Below are 20,743 nucleotides of genomic sequence, written 5' to 3' on the forward strand. Positions count from 1 at the left end.
GGTCGTCAAGTTGCTCCATGCGTGCACTTTGTCGTACGACAGGCAGTGGGAATAGCCAAGCTTAACAAGCCCCGTGACCCATCTTTTCTTGAGAAAACGTTGAAAAGTCTTGAAAAGTATTGAAGAATGTGTGAAGACAAATCTCGTCTATATAACGATCTGCCACCCAAAATATAGGAACACCGGGTTGAAAGTGTTTTAACCCATTTTGGGCGGGAACCCATTTTGGTGTTGGCATCATGTCGTGCTTTAGCTATTGAAAAATAGCAGAGCTACAAGCTCATAGCGCGCCACCGAGTGGCACGCTACGAGCTTGTAGGTCTGCTATTTTTAGAATCTGATCTCAGGTCAGAATGGGTCCATCAGACCAGTGTGTGTCCAGTGGAAACCTCGTATGAATCTGATCTCAGGTCAGAATGGGTTAAGAGAAAGAACAGCTCTTTGCCTTTGCCATTTCATTCCCTCGCGACGCGTCTAAACTCCTGGGAGCCAGTGTGCTGATGTTTGGGGTGGCGGAGGGGGAGGGGGTGCAGTCCTGCTCAGAGGTTAAAGGTCGACGCCTTTGACCAGCGAGGATTCCAGTGTGACGGCGAAGTCGTGGAGGGTCTCCAGGACGCTGATGAGGGCGTTGACGGTGGTCCGGTCGCGTAGCAGAGCGGACTCCTCGTACATCCTCTGGATCACGGGGCACTCCACCAGTAGGGGGAGCCACTGGGGCAGCAGACGGTCCCTGCAGGAAAAGAGGTGGATGGGAAAATGATCAGCTGAGCTGAGGTGTGCTGTACTGCACTGTACTGTACTGTACTGTACTGTACTGTACTGTACTGTACTGTACTGTACTGTACTGTACTGTACTGTACTCACACGGCAGGCTGACATGCTTACTGACAGGGGGGTCGTGATGCACTTCAGTGAAATACATTAATCAGGGAATGTGTGACATTATGATGAGGTTTAGAGTTGAAGCCACTTAAATTTGCACACTGCCCCGCGACGCACTGATAGCCGATCTACCAAGATGCAAATAAATATCAACTTATTTGTTGCCGCCTATCTCTATACTTTGTTATTGACACTTGCTTCAAAAGCAGAAGCCTACCTCGCGCCCAGGCAAACCAACAGCTGGAACTTCAAAGCAGAAGCCTACCTCGCGCCCATGCAAACCAACAGCTGGAACTTTCCGTCCTTGCCAATGTTCCTGGGGGTGGAGTTAATGGCGTTGACATAGCGGCAGAGTGATTGGCAGGTCATCCCCAGGGGCTCCGAGGTCTCCTGAAGGTCTCCCATCTGGTCCGCGGTCTCCATGTAGGCCACAGCCTTCTCTGTAGAGGGTACGACAGACGGACACACGTTGAGAGGTTTTCACTAACGTAGGAGGAGAGTTGCTGCTGACCCGTTATACTACTACTACCCTAAATACATTATGGAGAAACACTAAGATTAGATCGCCTACCGATACTTGCAGAGACTTCTTTGCGTGACAGTTGCTAGAACAGCAGTGAGCCTACTCCGTACATAACTGCCATGAGTTTAGATTGGATTACCCTTTTTAAAACGCCAATAGTCTCTCTGGTTGAGTATCTCTGTAATAAAAATTAGCGGAATTTGAAGAACGTGCAGCTATTGGAAACACACCGGTGAAAGCACCGGTGAATGAAATAAAGGTTATCCATAAGAGTCTACTCTATGTCATCACGCAGCACGTTTCTGTTCACATGGAGTCATTCAAATTGGCTTTTTAGGGAATTTGGATATACAAATACACAAAAAAATAAAGTTCTCCCCCATTTATTTGGTATCTATAGTTTGGTATGATCACATGATGGCCACAGATATGCTCTATATAGTGTGAAAAACGTCTTTTTCCATTTCGCCAGACCTCTAAAAGACTGACTTTGAGAGTCTACCAACATGCTGGTCCCAATTTACGCCAGCAGAGGGCAAAGTGGCTCCACACACTCACCCACAAAGTCCCAGACAAAGACGGTCTTCTGGAAGAGCCGGGCGGACTTGAAGCCGTGGTGGAAGAACTGCTCCAGAGCCCCGACCAGGCCGCTCTCCTGACCACACAGCAGGATGGTCAGACTGCCCCTCTGTAACGACAACGCCGGGGATTAGTCACGATGGTTGAAACAGAGCCTCTAATATAAAGGTGTTGCCGCTAACAGATACAGTACACCGCGTAGGATGGACGTTCTCAGATTTCAGACGGAAATAGGGGTTGGCAAAAAATAAGTTACCATACCCCCATTTCTAATACAGCAAAAATGGTGTATCTACAAAGCTCTCAACGCGTCGCAAAGCCACACGTTGAGAGCTTGCTGATCGACTATTTTGTTTATTAGGACAAAAAGAGAAAACGTTCGCCTATAATGAAATTCCCAAAATAGGAATGCCACGTTGAAAGTGGTTAATAAATGAATGGTTGCATAATAATAAATAAAAAAGCTTGTCTAAATTATAACACAAGTCACGTATAGATGGACGGGCATCGATTGTGATGGAATCAGATGAATGTGCTAAAACAATTCAGGGTAATTTAAGGTTAAATGTGAACAGCTGGGGGGTTACCCTGATGACCCAAATTACGCCCCTGGACACGTTCTGTCTGGCGTTCGTTGGTCACAGAGTTACACAACGCTCCTGCGTGCGTCATGGCAATGAGCAGAGAGACATCTCCCCTCCAGAGCAAAGTGCATTGGATTTGGAGACTGGATCAACTCCATTGTGTCTGACTGTGCAGTTAATGGACTCCTCCAGGGCTCCGAAAGGCTCTCTCTCTCTCTGTCTCTCTTCCGCTCCTTTCACATCACAGTCTCTTTCAACGGTTCACTTTCTCCCTATAGCTAGTTAGGCGTTTAAAACCAGGTGCAGCCGTTATAAAACAGAAAGAGATAATGGCCACACACAGAAAGAGATAATGGCCACACACAGCCACCGGAGAGAGGGGCAGGCAGGAGAGATGTTGACACAGAGAGAGAGATTCAATGGTAAGCACCAGAGTTTATTCACAGCCTGTCACTTCACAATTCTCCCAGACAAAGTAAGCAGCAGCATAGAGAATGTTCCTCTCCTGTAGCCACTAACGCTGGTGGTAGAAATACTATTCTCACAACCACTTGCTTCAATAAATGTTGTAAACAAAACTCTCGCACGCGCACGCGCACACGCACGCACACACGCACACGCACACACACACACACACACACACACACACACACACACACACACACACACACACACACACACACACACACACACACACACACACACACACACACACACACCTCTTTCTCAGGTTTGTGGAAGTGTTTAATGATGTTGTTGACTGCCTCCCCAATGGCTTCCTGGATCTGGGCTGATGTTGGCTCTGAAATCAGGAAAACCACCACGTAAACACACAGATTCAGATGTTTTCATTTTTCTATACTAGTGCGCTGCATTTCTTCACAGGTAAAATGAGAGACCATCCATTTCAGTACATAAGAAAACAGAAGGCTAAAACCGTTAATAAGATACATGACTCTGAAGAGGTGTGTCTTCAGACAGAATATTGAGTTTGCAGTAAGAACTGCAGACTCACTCCCAATCTTCGGCTGTAGCCTGAAGACTCACACCTCTTCAGACGCCACCTTATCCCATAGGACTTGCCATAGCACTTGACGACCTTTCAGGCTTATGCAGAGGCTAAAATATCATTTAGATATATAGCATGTTATGTAGACAGATGCCAGGTCATTGTAGACCTGGCATCCTATAGTGTGTATATATTCCCAATCTACACAGATATCATTTTCTTGATATTATGACTGAAGACAGGTTCTTTGTTTACGTATGATCCTAGATCACCATTTCTATGCATATGTTTTTACGTTTTGTTTTCCTTGCTTACTGTACGTCACTCTGGATTAACAGATTGTGTGCCCATGACGTCTGTGGACATCCTGGGTATTACGCGCTATGTGGTGCCCAAGACATCTGTGGACGTTTTTGTTTTTATGAAAAACAAAATAATATGTCAAAAAAATGAATGTAAAAAGTGGGCACCCTGGGTTTTTGTTTTTGTCTCAGGTCAGAATGGGTTAATCAGACCAGTGTGTGTCCAGTGGAAACCTCGTATGAATCTGATCTCAGGTCAGAATGGGTTAATGGGCAGAAAACACCTACTGTATCCACGGCCCGACATGGACGTGACGCTGATGCGTCGCGTCTGGGACGGCGAGCGCTGGAGCTCCGGGGTGCGGCAGCCCCTCCCAGAATCCTCCTCTGTGCTGGGCACCACCAGCTCACCAATCAGAACTCGCTCCAGACTGCCGTCGTCCACCCCTTTACCCAGCCACCGCCCGCAGGGGAACCTGGAGGGGAATGCGGTTATAGTTATGGTTAAAAAGGCACACGGTTTGGTGGAGGCGCCTGAGACCCTTCAGGAACAATCTTGAAAAGGAGGAAAAAAAACGTCGCGCACACTGGCTCTATGCACAGCGATTTATTTGATTGACGTTTACGGGTCGTTAGGCCTTCGTCAGAATCAACAAATGGGTTTATTCTGAGGAAGGCCTAAGGGTTGGAGAGGAGCGCTGCTCGTCATTGGTACGTTCCGATGCAGAGTGAGTCTTCTGGAGGCTCATGTCGTCTGGGTCGGGTGGAGAGTCTAAAAAAACGGTTCTTTGTAAGTCCAAAAAACGGTTCCTTTTTGTTGAGGTGCGATAGACCCACCTATGTCCAGCTTTGAGTGTTTGTGTAAACACAAACATTGAAGACAAAAGTGTACGAACACAAAAATGTAAGACTAAAGTGAGGAGGACACAACATAAAACTGTTGGCCTCAGGTCATAATGGGTTAATATAATATAGTCAGTCAGAGAGAACAGCAGAATAATGGAAGAAGAGTCAAGTTCAGTTCTGGGGTGCAGAACAAGGGACAAACATATCAGCCAAGCCAGATATCTGAGAAGCTACTTGAAGGGTGCAGGAACCATAGACTGTAAAAAATATGGACAAAGCGTTCCCCGGGTCTAACATGGACGTAAAATGAAGCCTGTAATTCCTTGCACTGTAAGTCACCATATTTCTAGATCCGTTTGGGCCCAGCTGGCCATTGGCTGGCTCCGTTTGGGCCCAGCTGGCCATTGGCTGGCCCAGACAACGAGGCGGGACTTCCCCCCCCTTATGCTCTTCGTTGGTTTTTATTTTGACTGAATGGGGGGTGGCTCCCGCTCATAGACTGTAACGGTAGCCACGCCCCTCAGAACATACGCGACTTTATAGTAATATTTTTAAGAAATGGGACCATAACTTTCCAAAAAGAATATTATGACATGAAAAATGAGACTTTAAACTAGTGACTGGAAGCAGAAAGTATTCATTCATGACCATGTTTATTAAGGTAATACAGTCTAGGTGAAGTTGGGCCCAAAAACATGGGCCTCTATGGAGCTATGGGTTTTTTTGGGCCCAATGACAGCGCAACAACAGGCCATTATATGGACTTTCAGGAAGTCCCGATTTCCTTAGTGGCTTCACGGAAATATCTGTCTGACTGCCCCCCTGGCAGGAACACATACTGTAGAATGTTAACGTTCCTGTCTTTACAATTACGTATACATTGTTCAAAGTCCAGATTTTGTACTGTAATATCGCCACTCTACAATGTTACCTAGATTAGATCACCGTTGAATTTCAGTAGCTTGCACACAATATGCTGGAAAGGCAATCACTGCCCCTGCGTGCAGTACAACTATGACTCTTGAGACCAAAAAAATTAATAAAATGAAAAGGAAACGGACAAAAACCTGGCATTTTGTAGTAGAGTAGGCAGCGTAGGCTATTCTGTCCAAATCTGACCAACATTGTCTTACAGCGGTTTCCTCACACCACTGCCGAAGGCAATCTTGGGCATCTCAGAATTAATTGAAAATTCTGTCCCAATCACGTCTTTATAGCCCGAGGTTGTAAAAGCTCTCTGTGGCAGGGGGTCCAGCAGAGAAAATGAAGAAAACCTTCATGATGTGGGTTCCGTTCTGTGTGGTATCGCCCTCACGGTGAATAATGTCAACGGGCTCTATACTCTTATTACTCTCTCAACGTAGTTCATGAAAAGGTTGAATTCAAATGTAGAAAACTCACCCAGTGTGAAGTAAGCGGTGCCTTTGATGCGTTTATTATCATCAAACCTTTTCATTTAAAGGACCCGCATAACTCTGAGTGTACAAATGGACATGTTTGTGCACTCTCAAAGTTACAGACCTGTAAGGGTACATTTGGAACACATGGCATGTGTGTTTTCGTTCACATGGAGATTCTCAGACATACTGTACAAACATAAATATATACAAACACACAAAGTTACTTGTAGAAGCGGGCAAGCGGCTAGCACCGCTTAAAAAAAAACACACCAACGAAGCAAATAGAGTGGAACTGAATCTGCTCACCTGTATGTGTGTCCTGAGATCTCGTTGCGCACCATGACACAGTCGACCAGCCATTTAGCCAGGAGACCAGAGTTGTCGTGACCCAGCTGCACCGTGGTCAGCTTACCCAGGTTCTGACACTAGACAAACACACAGATGGACGGTGCAACATAAGAGTGAGACTCAGGGTGATCCTAACCCCCCCAAGAAAAACGGTGCCGATTCTTAATTCAATCCATCAGTGTTGGTTTCGACAGATTCTTTTTATTTTAGTTTTAGTCATAGTCTTTTGAATAGTTTTCAATTAGTTTGAGTCACATTTTACCTTTACCATTTACAAGTCACCTGGAATGCTTTAGTGTTAGTCTAGTGTTAGTCGACTAAATCTACAGTTGTATTTTGGCAGGCCTTGATGCCGTCGTAATGACTGATTTTACACTTGCTACAAGCTCACAACACATGCAACCAAGTGTAAAATGACTTATACTAGATCTCTTGTTCTCTAGTTATTTGTTGACAACATTGTCAAAATTGTCTTAGTTTTAGTCATCATAGCTTAGTTTTAATTTAGTTTCCATTTCGTTTTCGTCAGTGAAAAAAAAAATGTTTTTGTCATAGTATTAGTCAACAAAATCAACACTTCAATCAGCTACACGTCCATCACCCAACCATTACTTTCACAAATGGATAAATGAACACTGAGAATTTTACTGTGTAATAATATGTCACTACACACACCACGCGCACACAATCCACACACGCACACGCGCACACTCACACAAGAAAACAAAACAATACAGTTGCTCTAGCATTCCCAAATGACAGTGGTGTTTTTATAATGAATAATACAAGCATAGAATGAGTCAATAATTTAATAATAAAAACCTGGCAAAGAATGGTGACAAACGACAATATGACACCACAGAATACCTACTGTAAATAAGAGAAAAAAAATAATAATCCTTTCGGGGTGGTAGAGACATGGTTGATGTCCAGCCCTGACTAGAACAACCTGCAGTGGTACAGCAGAACCAGTGGTGGAAAAAGTACTCTAATGTTTTACTTAAGTAAAAGTACCAATACTGCAATTTAGAACTCACAATGCGTTGCGCCGCATTGTGAGCTTGTAGATCTGCTAATGATCTGAAATGTATAGGGTTGAAGTGGTTAATATATGTTTTCTGCCAAAATCGCTCCGAGATGCAGTGGAGTAGAAGTAAAAGTACTGGAAATTTGAAATACTCAAGTAAAGTACAAATACCTCAAAATTGTACTTAAAAAGTGCATTACTTAAGTAAAAGTACTTAGTTACTTTCCACCACTGAGCAGAACCTACAACAACACTTGTGTCACACCAGAACCAGCCCAGTTCCAGAAAGAGAGCGCTTTAGGAGTAGGAGAGATGGGGGTGGGATCCGTTTGAGATATGGAGAGAGAGAGAGAGAGAGAGAGAGACTCTAACCTTGAACGTGGCGGAGATGTGCGTGTGAGGCCTGAAAGCAGACTGAGGGAGATGGAGACACTTGTTATGTTAGCACATGCATGATGGGTAGACAACATGAAACGTGGGCTTTGCGGCCGTGCGGCGGAGGTTGGTGAGACATTAAAAGCAACATGCATGCTACACTGGCATTTCCCCCCCCCCGCCACCATTATTGCGGTGAGCACACACACACACACACACACACACACACACACACACACACACACACACACACACACACACACACACACACACACACACACACACACACACACACACACACACACACACACACACACACACACACACACACACACACACACACACACACGATGAGTTCATACACCAGACGTGTCACCACTGTAGTGCGAGGGAAAGTACACAAAACACCAGGAGGGCGCCCAAATTAGCAGACCTACAGAGCTTAGTTGCAGGTTTGCTATTTTTAAGAGCACGACCCCATTGTACGACGAGGTACAAATTAAGCATTAGAAAGACGGACAAGAAGAAATGTGAGTTCAGCAGGGTGTAGGAGGTAGAATTTCGCAGCAGCTGTTCCGTTTGTCTTGAAGCTTATGTACGTGTGACATAGCTCTATGAAAAACCTAGTATTGTGTTATGTTCTGTGGTGGCGGTGTTGTGTTTTATTGTTGTGTGTCAGGGACACATATAACTAACTAATATTGCACACTGCACCGTATGTGTGAATGCATTGTTCACTAGTATAACATTGTCCCTCTCACGAATAAACAAATCAAATAAGTGACAAAGTAATGTGAACATTTAAATGAACTAAAATATAAATATAGTTATCTCTTTACCATACAACTGTGGAATGTTTGCAAGATTTGCACTGTTCTTACAAGAGGTACTGTTTGCTCAGATGTGGCTATATCACTGTAGTAGCCACTGTCTTTCAGCTCTTTATCTGACCGAATCAATCAACAGACTCTTCATGTGACTTACATGTGACATGCTTTTGGAAGTAAATATATAAGCTCTAAGTCCTTGTTGTTCATTGAGCCAAGCTGGGTTTCCGTTGTATGTGTCATACAAGTTTTGGCTCCGGGAACATGCAAAGCTACAGTCTACCATTCATCGTCAAAGGAAGCCAGCGACATGAAGATGCAAAGATGCATAGGACGTTTGTAGCTGCTGCAAAAGCTACAACAGCTACAATTACACTGTGTAGCTTTGCATCTTTGTATCTTTTGCATCTACTCATGTGAACGCAGCTGTATTCAAGCAAAATGTCTCATACTTTGAAGTCTGAATTATTTTCTTGCCTAATTGTGTACAGTATCTAGGTTTTTGAGCACCACTACAGATTCTGCATCGACATGCTCATGCATTTTGACTTGACTCAATGCATATGATCTTTCCTGACGGCACCACGCTGTATTTAATCGTTTACTACGCTGCAATGGATGGAGTGAATGAATGAAACGACAGAGATGAGAGGAACACAGATGAGGAAGCGAAGTAGAGTTCCTGACAAACTCTTTCCCCACACACAAACCACACACCTCACCCCTGTGTAGGCACCCAACATCTAATGACACCCCAGGGGTCAATGGTGGTGCAGTGCTCCAGCCCGCTAGAGGCCATGGGATGTGTTAACCCTGATTAATACTTATGTGGCGCGCCAGCAGCCGAGCTCAAAAATAGACGATCTACAATCTTTCCACAGTTGACGTTGGCGCGCAAATAAGTAAAAAATCATGGCTTTAGGTCAATGGTTGAGAGGTCACACTCACGTCAAAGGCCATCTCGAGGACATTCTTGGGGATCTGCATGACGCCAGAGTCTCCCAGCTCGCCGGACACACACACCCACGGGTTGGACGTGGTCATGGTGTTACTCAGCTTCTTAATGGGGATGATGACCGCGCGGTACGGGATCACTGCAGGGACAAACACAACGGTGTGTTGTTATACCAGAGAAATACAATTATATGAAAACAAATGGAAGTTCAGAAGAAGAGGTTTTCTCAGTGTGGGATTTCTCAGTGTGTTAGACCCACAATCCTGTACCGTATATAATCAAAAAATATGTGCGTTGCGAGCAAGTACTGCAGATCTGATATGTTCATGTTTTCTTCTTAGGTAATATTTTATACTTATTCTTTTCTCTTTTTTATTTTAAAAGATATTAAAAAGGTCCTAAAAGTCCTTAAACTTTCACTTTAGAAATGTGCAGATACCCATACACTTACTGTATACTGTACAGTATGTTGGTCTGATTACTGTTGAGTTTGAAAACAATGTTGTACATTAAGCTACGGTAATCATATGGGGACCCCCAAATCGTTCGAGGGGGACCATTTGACCACTGCTCTAGTATGACATCAGTTCCATTACAAAGAGTTACAAAATAAATAAATTTTCTCAAAACACAGACAAACATATCATAAACAACAGTCACCTACCTGTCAAAATCACCAGACAAACATTTTTATTTTATTCTTTTGGAACACAGTTATTAGGACGTGATGGGAGTCTACGGATTTAGCGTGGATAAATTGACTGTGTGACTCGGTGGGTAACGGACATGATGTCAGGATTCTGTGCTCTATTGACTTGAAGTCTGGGAGGTGCTAGCTTTTTCAAAGATATGCGCACAGTAGCCAAATTGAACTTGGTACGTCAAGCTGGGATGATTCTCAGTGTACTACATTTTATATGAGAAAATGTACCATTGTGTGGCTGAAGATAATAGTGACTCTTGTATTATAATGTAGAAGTGCAAGAGTTAGGGGTGGCTCAATGAATAATGCATTAGGCTTTAAATCTTTGATTAAACTGTACATGTATCCTCATGGTTTATTCATGCTCATAGCCAAGGCAGCCATTGATCCCTATTACTGTACATCCACATGCATCTAAGGCTGAGATTAATACCAACTAACGCAGAAACAAGATGGGGAAGAGGCCTCCCCCTCAGTCGGCATGGAGCCGTCTTCAGAGCTTTAGCTGTCTATCGGAGGTTAGTGCACTGCACTCCAAGGTTATCATAGTTTTAGAGATATCCACTGCCATAGATCAGACAGTGAACTGACAATGAAAGGACTTTCTTTCATTATATTAGCCTATATTATTAGGCTTTTTTTATAGACATGGAGCAGAGGACTCACTGATGGTGGTGAAGACACTGGTGAAGCAGAAGTAATCCACGGCGTTGAGGGAGAGGAGGTGGAAGAGGAACTGCTCCTTCTCCTCCTCACAGCGCAGGAAGGCGTAGCGCTTATACAGCTTCCTGCAGGATCGCGCGCACACACACACACACACACACACACACACACACGTACGTGTTAAGGTTCAAATTTGTTTGTGGCGTATTTACTCGCTGAGAGTTAAATCAACACAAAGGATTTTTACTGTGCAGGGTTGGTTGTTGTGTCGCCTCGGTACTCAGGCTTTAATTTCCGTTCGCATCTTGTGTGATGGTACGCATATCCTATGTGTTTTTTGTGCCTTTGTGTTTGTGTGTGTGCGGCTGTGCGCGTGTGCGTGTGCGTGTGTGTGTGTGTGTGTGCTCACTTGGTTAAGGCATGTCGAGACAGCAGCTCTTTAAGGTGCTGAGAGAGCAGCTTCTTCTCCAGTGACAGACGGATCCACGCTCTGGCCCTCCCCACCTCCGTCTTGATCTCTGACATGCTCTGGATATGTCTGTGTGTGTGTGTGTGTGTGTGTGTGTGTGTGTGTGTGTGTGTGTGTGTGTGTGAATGAGTGTGTGAGAGAGAGAGAGAGAGAGACAGAGGTCACTGCATACTTGACTTACAGTAAGCAAGGAAAACACAAGTCTATACATCAAATGCATAGAAATAGTCATCTAGGATCATAAGTAAAGCAAGAACAGTACAATATATTGATTGAAACCATAAACACTATAGCATGTCAGGTCAATAATGACCTGGCATCTGTCTACAGCACTCTACATAACATGCTATCTAAATGACATTATCCTTTGCATACGCCTGCAAGGTCGTCGATGCTTGGGCAAGTTCTACAGGCTAATATAGGACAGTGACCCATACCTCATATCCTGTACGACAGAAATGCGCAGACATGGCATTCCTATTGTTGGTTCTGACTTCCTTCGCTCCGGGCCACTCGATACTGCATGGAGGAAATGAAAAGCAGTGAGTGTTCAGTGTGTGTGTGTGCGCAACGCACACACTAATCACTCATTGTTATGGCGGGTGAGGATATCGTTGCTGTCGGGCAGAAACCTCTCATCTCCATATTCTAACTTTTTGTGTTTTTGTGTGTACACTACAGCGTCACACAAAAACATCAAAAGTAGCAGATCTGCACATGATGCCAATCAGTGGTGTGTTCTACCGTTATACGCTGTACATGTAGTAGGCTGTGCAGAACATTTTGAATAATAATACAAATTAATAATACTGTCTCCTAACAATTTCCTCCTTTGACCACGGGGCAAGCGTATAGCCTATACATGTGCATGTTAGTGCAGGGAATGATTATTGATTGCCCTCTGAAAAAAACCTAGAACACAGCACTGATTCTAAATGTTCTAAACATCACGTACATATACCTGCTAGTGCACATGCTATCTGTATATACAGTACACAATATGTCCCTGCAGGGGTTGGCATCCTTTAGGAGTTTAACAATGAATGAACAATTCCTCTAAAATAACTCTAACCTCTAAAACGGTCCGATTCCCTTAACGGTTCCCCTTTAACGATTCCTAGGGGTTTCCGAATGTATCACTTACACTTGTACCTCTGAGAGTGTACAAGTGTGTGCGTGCGTGCGTGCGTGCGTGCGTGCGTGCATGTGTGTATGCGTGCGTGCGTGCGTTACCTGGAGACTCTGCTTGCTGCTGCTGCAGTTTCTCCTCTCTGGCCTGGTAGTGCAGTAGGTGGGACCACAGGGCAGACTTCCCCTACGGTGTCAAAGGTCAAGGGTCATCAACAACACCTCCAATACACACACTGCCAATTACAGAGAGATGCTGTACAGCAGTGGTTCCCCCATATTGACACCTATTAGCCCACGGACCCCCATTAGAAAAGATACACCAATACTTGTGGGGTTCATTAAGAGAAGCTGTTCATGCCACCACTTATTATTTCTCAACTCCAGTATTTAAATAATGCTTCTGTGAAAAAACCAATAAAGTAAAAAAGAAAAGAAAAGATACACCAAGGACCCCCATAAGAGAAGATGTTTTTACGGCTCTAGCAGAGATTCTCAACCCGTTTAATTTCAAGGACCCCCAGTTTGACATGCATTAGTCTACGGACCCCCCCCATTTAATGGCATTTCTATCTCTGGGAGCCCAATTTGTATTGTAAAAATCAATGTTAATGTAACTACTGCTGTACAGGGAATAGGAGTATGTACTGGTCCACACGGCAGGGGAGGCAGCCTCTCCCCACTCACTCAGCTGCAGCTGCCAAGAGAGCCTCTTAGCGTTTAGCTGCACATGCACGTTAGCTTGATAGATGCCCGTTTGTGTTGAATGTGTAAGATAACCAATTTGTTTGTATTCCACGAAAGACGAAAGAGGGTCATATTCAGAAAAAAAAGAACCCATCTTTATTTACTTGGTTTTAATCACCTCAATCTAGACGTCGTTACAGTAGGTTCTGTACATCTTCCCAGGTGTAAATGTCATCACTATTACGCATGTTATCATTTGAACCCTGGCATCCATATTCTGGGGGGGGAATGTTCTTAAAATATCTGATCTACAAGCTCACAGGCAGGTTTCGTCAAAGAGATCTACTGGTGTAGAGGGGGGAAAGAGCGCAGAGAGCATTCTATGATAAATGGAACCTTTTTTTCTGAGAGTTCTCAATATATTTTCCTGTGAGTGTGTATGTACGTGCACGAGTGCGTGAGCTGACCTGTTTGACCTGCAGGCCGTGGCTCCAGATCCTCTCCAGCAGGTCACAGAGGGAGGCGATGAGCGTGTTCTCCTCCAGACCCGTGATGTTGGCCTCCCCGTGGCCCAGCTCCACCGCCTCCTTGCCCATCTTCTCTACCAGCATGCGCTTGGTCTGCGCACACACGCACATACAAATACAATTTAGGCATTTTGGAATACATCAAATACATAAAAAATAGTCATCATGATTCGTAATGATACGTAAAGAAAGTAAACGTAAACAGTGGAATATCTATATAATGAAACTATGCGTATACACTATAGAGTGCTATGTCCGCACTCGCGCAACAACTATACTTTTGAGCACCGTTTCCCAAACAGTTTGTTTAGTACATTTTGTTTTTCAAAATCTTTTTATTGCAATTTTTCAATAACTCAAGAGATCTCAGGGCAGACAAATAATGAAAAGACTATGTTGTTGAGCAACACATGCCCCTCCCAGACAAAATACAGATAGCAAAATACATTTTCTCTCCTCCAAGTCCCAATTTAGTATAGCCAACTCCCAATTCCCCAGGCTCTCTACGAGTGCTCCATCTCTGCTAACCCCCACAATAAGTCATTGGGAGGGTGAAGATAGCCTCGGGTCTCCTCCGATACCCGGGCCGTCAAGCCACCATCTTCTTTTCACCTGACAGTGAAGGGTATCACTAGGGGGGCGTAACGCATGTGGAGGTACACGCTATCCCCCCCCCCCCCCCCCCCCCCCCCCGAACATGCGCCCTGACCGTTTGTGGGGATCAGCAATGCAGCGACAAAGATAAGCCCTCCCCATAAATGCAATGTTTTGTTTCAGTAATTTCATGAGGAAATACTGTGAAAATAACCGATCTACAAGCTCACAATGCTGCACGGAGCGAAGCGTTGTGACCTTGTAGATCTTCTAGATAGATTTTGAGGACATCAATATCCTTTGCGTGCAGAGTGTGTGACACCATTTTTACAATGAGATTTTTGAGAGTGCATATATTCCTCTTTTCATTGCCATTTTTACAATGACAATTTAAGGACTTTTAAGACCCTTTTTATACATCAAGGAAAATAAATCACAAGTAATCGACAAACTACACTATAAAAACTGGTCAAACATTAAATAATATAAGAAAGAGGCAACCATTTAGAAAATATGCAATTTACAACACAACGATTATCTGTGGCAGAGAACAAAATGTAATGCCTCAACTGCTACATTCGAGAGTGGGGTGGGTCCCCGGTTCAAATACGATTATTTTGGGGGGGGGGGGGGGGGGGGGGGTGGGGGGGGGCACGGCCTAAAAAGGTTGAGAACCACTGGGACGGTAGGTGGACTGTAGTGAGGTTTCTCACCTTCATGCGACATTCCTTCAACAGGCCTTCCACAAACTTCCAGTTGGTCTGTGCGATGACGGCGGGGGACAGGTCCGACAGCTTGGGCTGCCGCAGGTTCTTCCCGAGGCTACGCGCCTCCTGCATGAACCTCTGACGGAGAGCAAGAAGCAGAAACATGATTAGCTCTGCTCTTCATTCCGGTGTGTGTGTGTGTGTGTGTGTACTGTGTGTGTGTGCATGACCGTGTGTCCCAAGGAATTTCATATTTGCTACCGCTGTCAGTCGTTTTCACAAAAGGTCCCACACGATCACCGGAGAGGAGTGCGTTGAATGACAGCGCGGAAATGAGAAAATGATGAGAAAAACAATTGCCTTCGCGAGTCCACGGGTCTCCCCACACACAGTAAAATCCTCAGTTTAGAATATATCCAGGTGTACGGATGTAGAAATATGGACCACAACGGGTCCATTTACTTACATTTGTATACTCTCAGTTAAATTAACCCTCAGGGATTTTACAACTAAGAATCTTTCTGCCACACTCCAGTGGATATGCCCTGCTGCTACACAGTGGTAAACTCAGTGAAAACATACACGCCTACGGTCAAAGTTAATACAGCGGAAACATATTTTTAACCACTTGTTAGTGTAATTGATATTTGTTTGTTAAAATAAGCATAAATAGCTATATACACAGTATAGTACACATTTTACTAGAGTGTTTGTTAGAAACACTCATTCTATAGGGAGTCTCCCTATATTCTAAAGGGAGTCTACCTATAGAATGCATTGTCAGGGTCGGGATGCCAATTTTAGCCAATCGGGAGAAAGAACAGGATACAGGTGAAGGTGCGATGCAGGAGAGGGGTGAAAGCAGCGCGCTCACTTCAGGACAGTGTGAGTTATTATTATAGTAAACCTGCTGGTTAACTCCCACTGTGAGCTTGTTGAAATGGAGCCAAAGTGGTTAACTAAAACTAAACTACAAGCTAAATCAAGGTGTGAGAGGGAAAAAAAATGTAGGGCTGTCCCCGACTAAAGATTGAGGCAACGCTTCCTTTTACGGTACAGTATTTACCAGGTAATTTCTAGGTAACTACATGGTACTGTATAGTCGACTATTAGGAAATAATAAAAAAATAAAATCATCTTTTTTTTTGCATGATTTTGGCTGAGAGATTGGCAGTCAAATCAGACCGATTGCATAACATAACAATGTTATGCATAACATTTCTGCAAATTATTGCATAACGTAAAACATGCAATAGACTAGAGAATCATTCCATTTGGTCTGTGGGGGGGAGCTTAATGTCTGATTTAACATTATACTTGGTCGGTTTCTCCCAAAAAATAATGATATACATATAGACTGTTCTAGAGAAACTACAGCAGTTAATTAATTAATAAGTCAGTGTTCTCTAGAGCAGGTCTTTGACAGAGGAGGGGGGCGGTGGGAGGTACTTTTGGAACTGCAGGGGGAGGGGGGGGGGGGGGGGGGGTTTGTGAGAACAACCATCAAACACCACCACGTACCAGGCAGGACGCTGAGGCAGATTTTTTGGGCGGTTTGAGGGGCGGGGGGGACGCTTCGTCCCACTCCCAAAATGCCATGGAGTTCTGCAGAATCAGACACCCCTCTGCCTGCTGCAAGGAAAGTGCCACGGCCACCAAATAGGGACACGAGAATAAAGAAAGAGGGAGGAAAAGAAGAAGAGAGCAGCATGCACATGCGAATGACAAACTGAACGGAAAACACGAGCACAAAAGATGAGAACACGGAAAACAGAAAAAGGACATAAAAGGCATGCTTCTAAAGCACGACGAAGAAGAAGAAGAAGACTATCATGTTGGAAAGCGGGGTTGAGCAGGTCGTCTCTACCGCCGTTACCTCTTTGAGGTCGTTGTCCAAGGTCAGATGCTCCGTTTGCTGCCTGTGGCGGTCTTTCCTGCGTTGAGCTGTGGCCGTCCGATGGGACCACCTGGAAACACACACCACAAGTTACAAGCCTGACACTGAATTATCATCTCCTTTCACTTCATTATTCAGACTGAAAGCCCTTCCAACGATGGCAGCCGTTTCTGCGATGGGCGTTGCAAAAAGGCGATTGGTTCATACCAACCAATCAAAATAGTTGGAAAGCAGATGACGTCATTGTCAATCATGTGGCTATTTAAAATTTGTATTAAAACTTTATTTAACCAGGAAAAACACATTGAGACACAGTCTCCTTTTCATGTGGGAACTGGCCAAGAGGCAGAAATATAATTACACTTAACCCAGTTAACCCAGTTGCCAATCTGGGAACCCATCGGCCAAAAAAAAGGCCTCAATAGAATGTGGATAACAGGATGTTGGCCCGTTTGGCCCGCCCTCAGCCCTCCACTTCCTGTGGCGTGCCCGTGTTTTCATTCCCACGATCAACAATATATACACGTTCTGAATGGCCCTGCTTACCGATTCCGTAAGCAGGGCCATTTTTCTTTTAAGTTGGACTAACTTGTTATTGGTAGGTCCGGCGTTGAGCACGTGGGACTGCAGCTTGGGGAAGAAACCCTGCTGGTATTTGCCCTGGCCTATCTTCATGTCCAGCAGGTGGGGGTGGATGGCCGTGTGGTCCATCTTCATCAGGCGCTGCTCAATGGCCTGGGCTGCGAGGGACACGACATGGGGGGGCGGTTACATGGAATAAAGCTAAAAAAAATCTCAAGACGCTGATAGAAGAAATCACAGATTTGAGGCATTAACTACAAGATCACAACATGTCGCTGTGAGCTTGTAGATCGGCTATTTTCGGAGAGCAGCATGCTTTCACAGAAGACACTCAGGCTTCAATGACTGAAATCAGTCGTGGCAACTGAGAAGCTTGGCACCCATTTACTTTACTTCCAGTAAAGTAAAAAGTACCACAAAATGTTACTTACCGTAAGTACAGTACTTACGGTAGTTACTTTACAGTACACCACTGACTGTATATGAGTATTTTCTTCTGGCCTTTCTCTTGGTCTAAGGTAGATGCTATCTTCCCTCTTAGCTTGGACCGTATCATTGTGGTTTGTCCTTCGACTATTTTACCTTGAAGGCTGCGCACGCGTAGCGAGCCCGGTCCCCGACACCATCATCTGTTGGCTAAGGTATTTTTATTTTCCTTCATTAGTGCTCGTTTAAGGGCTCCACTACGTTAACTGTGGTTAATTGCTGCTGATTGTGCCGCGCAGGGAGAAGCAAGGCACACAGATTGACTGAGAAGAGGGGTCAGAGGCCAATAGAAAATCCATGGCCGCCAGACCCGCCACGAAATGGAATTATAAAAGGGAGGTAATGGGCTGCACACTGCACACTGCTCTGTGTGGATTTACAACAGAGGGGTGTGTGTGTGTGTGCGTCTGTATGTGTGCGCTCGTGCGCGCTCGTCCGTGAAAGTCTGAACTGCGTGTCCTGTCGAAGCGCCTGTGACCTGCGCTGGTTGGTTTTAACGGGGCCAAGCGATGTGAAACCTTAATTACCGAGTGTGAGCTCATTGAGGGTTGATGGTGCTTGCAGGTACCCAATTACTCGGGCAAAAGGCTGCCTTTACTACTGTGTAATAGCCCCCCCCCACCCCACCCGGCGCTGCCATGCGAGGCATCACGCTCGGCACTAGTCCGATTGTCAGACTCTGAGAGCCTCCAGCTCTAGTGCACTCAGTCGAGTGGGCTGGAAACCAGGCTATAGGTCGGCACAGCTTGTAGATCGGCCCTTTACGTATACAAACCTGTGTGTACGACCGTGTGTCGCATGTGCAGTGTGCACACACACACCGATGTTGTGTGGAAGAGAGCGAGACTAAGAGGGGGAGACAGGACAATAAAGTGCATGCCGGGCAAGGTTGAAATGAAGAGAAATGGGGAGTTGTGGATTTTCCGCAGACAGAGTGGAGCTCGGCTGCTTCCCGGGGATCAGCGAAGGACCGGAGGAGGGGAGAGGGTGGGCTTAGGAAAGGAAGGAGACGAGGCGGAGAGCTAAAACGGGATATAGACGAGGAGAGACGAACGACGCCGTGTTTGTGTCTGCGTCTGTGTGTTCACTCATCGACCCTGTCGGGCAGAAACCTCCTATCTCAAAATGTCATTTTTTGGGCCTATTGTTTGCTACTTGTCTTTTTTTTTTTTTAAATAGACCGTATATATTGAACCAATGAAACATACCGACACGAGTAGACTAGAAATAATCACTATATTGGATCCGTTATTTGAGGTAATGTCCAGAAAGGTAAATGTTTTGGAGATAATAGTTTCCACCCAACGACGACGATATCTAAAAGGCCGACCTCTGGTTAACGGATGTTCGGTATATAACAGACAGAGGGACAGCCCACACACACACGCGCACGTGCATACGCACACACGCATTCCAAATGGCCAATTAAACTCACCCCACCCACCCTGCCCCGCAAGACCCTTGGACGGCGTCTATTCACGTGTCAATCATAATTCTAGACCAATGGTTCTCAACCTTTTCAGGCCATGACCCTCTAATCAAACTAATCATATTTGAACCGAGGACCCCCCCCCCCCCCCCAACCTGACACTTGGAATGTAGGAGTTGAGGCGTTTTCAGTTCCACGGATACATTATTGTGAAAATAGCTGATCTACAAGCTTTGTGAGCTTGTAGATGTTTTGTCTTCCTTTCAGCTAATAGTTTCTTGTATTATTTGACAATTTGGCCAAAGTTTGACCAGTTTTTATACACTTACAGTGTACAGTTTTGTACATTGTGCGGTACTGGGATCGAGGCCCTGAAAAGGGGGATCCTGGGGATCCTCATTGGCTGTTGATTGCGTTAAATCTAGGTCAAAAAGATGATGTGTTAATCCGTCCCCGCCCTCCGCTGAAACTCACCGGCCTCCTTGAGCACGGCGCAGCGCTGGTAGTTGGAGGAGCGCAGGCTGGGCGCGCGCACGTTGTAGAGGCGCGCCTTGTCGATGCGCCCGTCGAACACGCGCAGCAGCGGCTCCTTCTCCTCCCACTGGGACATGATCTTGTTGTCCACGAAGGTGGCGAACATCTGCGTCTCGATGAAGTGCGAGAGGAAGGGCAGGTAGGGCTCCGGCTGGTCCGACAGGAACGAGGCCTGGGAGAGTTATACGTGGGTGGTAGGGAGAATGGAGTCATTATAATAATAATAATAGTTACGTGGGTGGTAGGGAGACTGGAGTCATTATAATAATAATAATAATAATAATAGTTACGTGGGTGGTAGGGAGACTGGAGTCATTATAATAATAATAATATAGGTACGTGGGTGGTAGGGAGACTGGAGTCATTATAATAATAATAATAATACTGTAGTTACGTGGGTGGTAGGGAGACTGGAGTCATTATAATAATAATAATAATACTGTAGTTACGTGGGTGGTAGGGAGACTGGAGTCATTGGTACAAACTGGACGTAAACGGCTAGAGTTCTCATATTCTGCCCCGAAACCCGACCCTACCCAAACCCCACGCTACCCAAACCCGACCCAACCCAAACCCCACGCTACCCAAACCCGACCCAACCCAAACCCCACGCTACCCAAACCCGACCCAACCCAAACCCCACGCTACCCAAACCCGACCCTACCCAAACCTAGTAACCT

At 45.2% G+C, this 20,743-nt stretch overlaps 1 protein-coding gene across 6 annotated transcripts in view; it reads right to left on the reverse strand.

Moving 5' to 3' along the window:
• Window positions 1–383: 383 nt before the first annotated feature.
• dennd5b (DENN/MADD domain containing 5B) overlaps window positions 384–20,743 on the reverse strand; it is a 75,639-nt gene continuing 55,279 nt past the window's right edge. For 2 of the 6 annotated variants that reach the window (XM_080757840.1, XM_080757839.1), the window contains 17 exons: window positions 20,004–20,235; window positions 17,622–17,772; window positions 17,012–17,102; window positions 16,657–16,767; window positions 15,142–15,273; window positions 13,775–13,927; window positions 12,726–12,807; window positions 11,930–12,011; window positions 11,433–11,561; window positions 11,027–11,148; window positions 9,651–9,796; window positions 6,432–6,550; window positions 4,168–4,355; window positions 3,288–3,370; window positions 1,964–2,093; window positions 1,148–1,322; window positions 384–730 (listed from right to left, as the gene is read on the reverse strand). In XM_080757840.1, the coding sequence (XP_080613966.1) occupies window positions 547–730; window positions 1,148–1,322; window positions 1,964–2,093; window positions 3,288–3,370; window positions 4,168–4,355; window positions 6,432–6,550; window positions 9,651–9,796; window positions 11,027–11,148; window positions 11,433–11,561; window positions 11,930–12,011; window positions 12,726–12,807; window positions 13,775–13,927; window positions 15,142–15,273; window positions 16,657–16,767; window positions 17,012–17,102; window positions 17,622–17,772; window positions 20,004–20,235 (2,310 nt within the window). In that variant the 3' untranslated portion in view covers window positions 384–546. Of the gene's footprint in view, window positions 731–1,147; window positions 1,323–1,963; window positions 2,094–3,287; window positions 3,371–4,167; window positions 4,356–6,431; window positions 6,551–7,872; window positions 7,915–9,650; window positions 9,797–11,026; window positions 11,149–11,432; window positions 11,562–11,929; window positions 12,012–12,725; window positions 12,808–13,774; window positions 13,928–15,141; window positions 15,274–16,656; window positions 16,768–17,011; window positions 17,103–17,621; window positions 17,773–20,003; window positions 20,236–20,743 lie in introns of all 6 variants that reach the window. The other 4 variants (XM_080757844.1, XM_080757841.1, XM_080757842.1 and 1 more) reach the window with 3 other exon arrangements.

Source organism: Protomyctophum bolini (assembly GCF_963924005.1).
Source record: "Protomyctophum bolini genome assembly, chromosome: 23".
Classification (NCBI taxonomy): Eukaryota; Metazoa; Chordata; class Actinopteri; order Myctophiformes; family Myctophidae; genus Protomyctophum; species Protomyctophum bolini.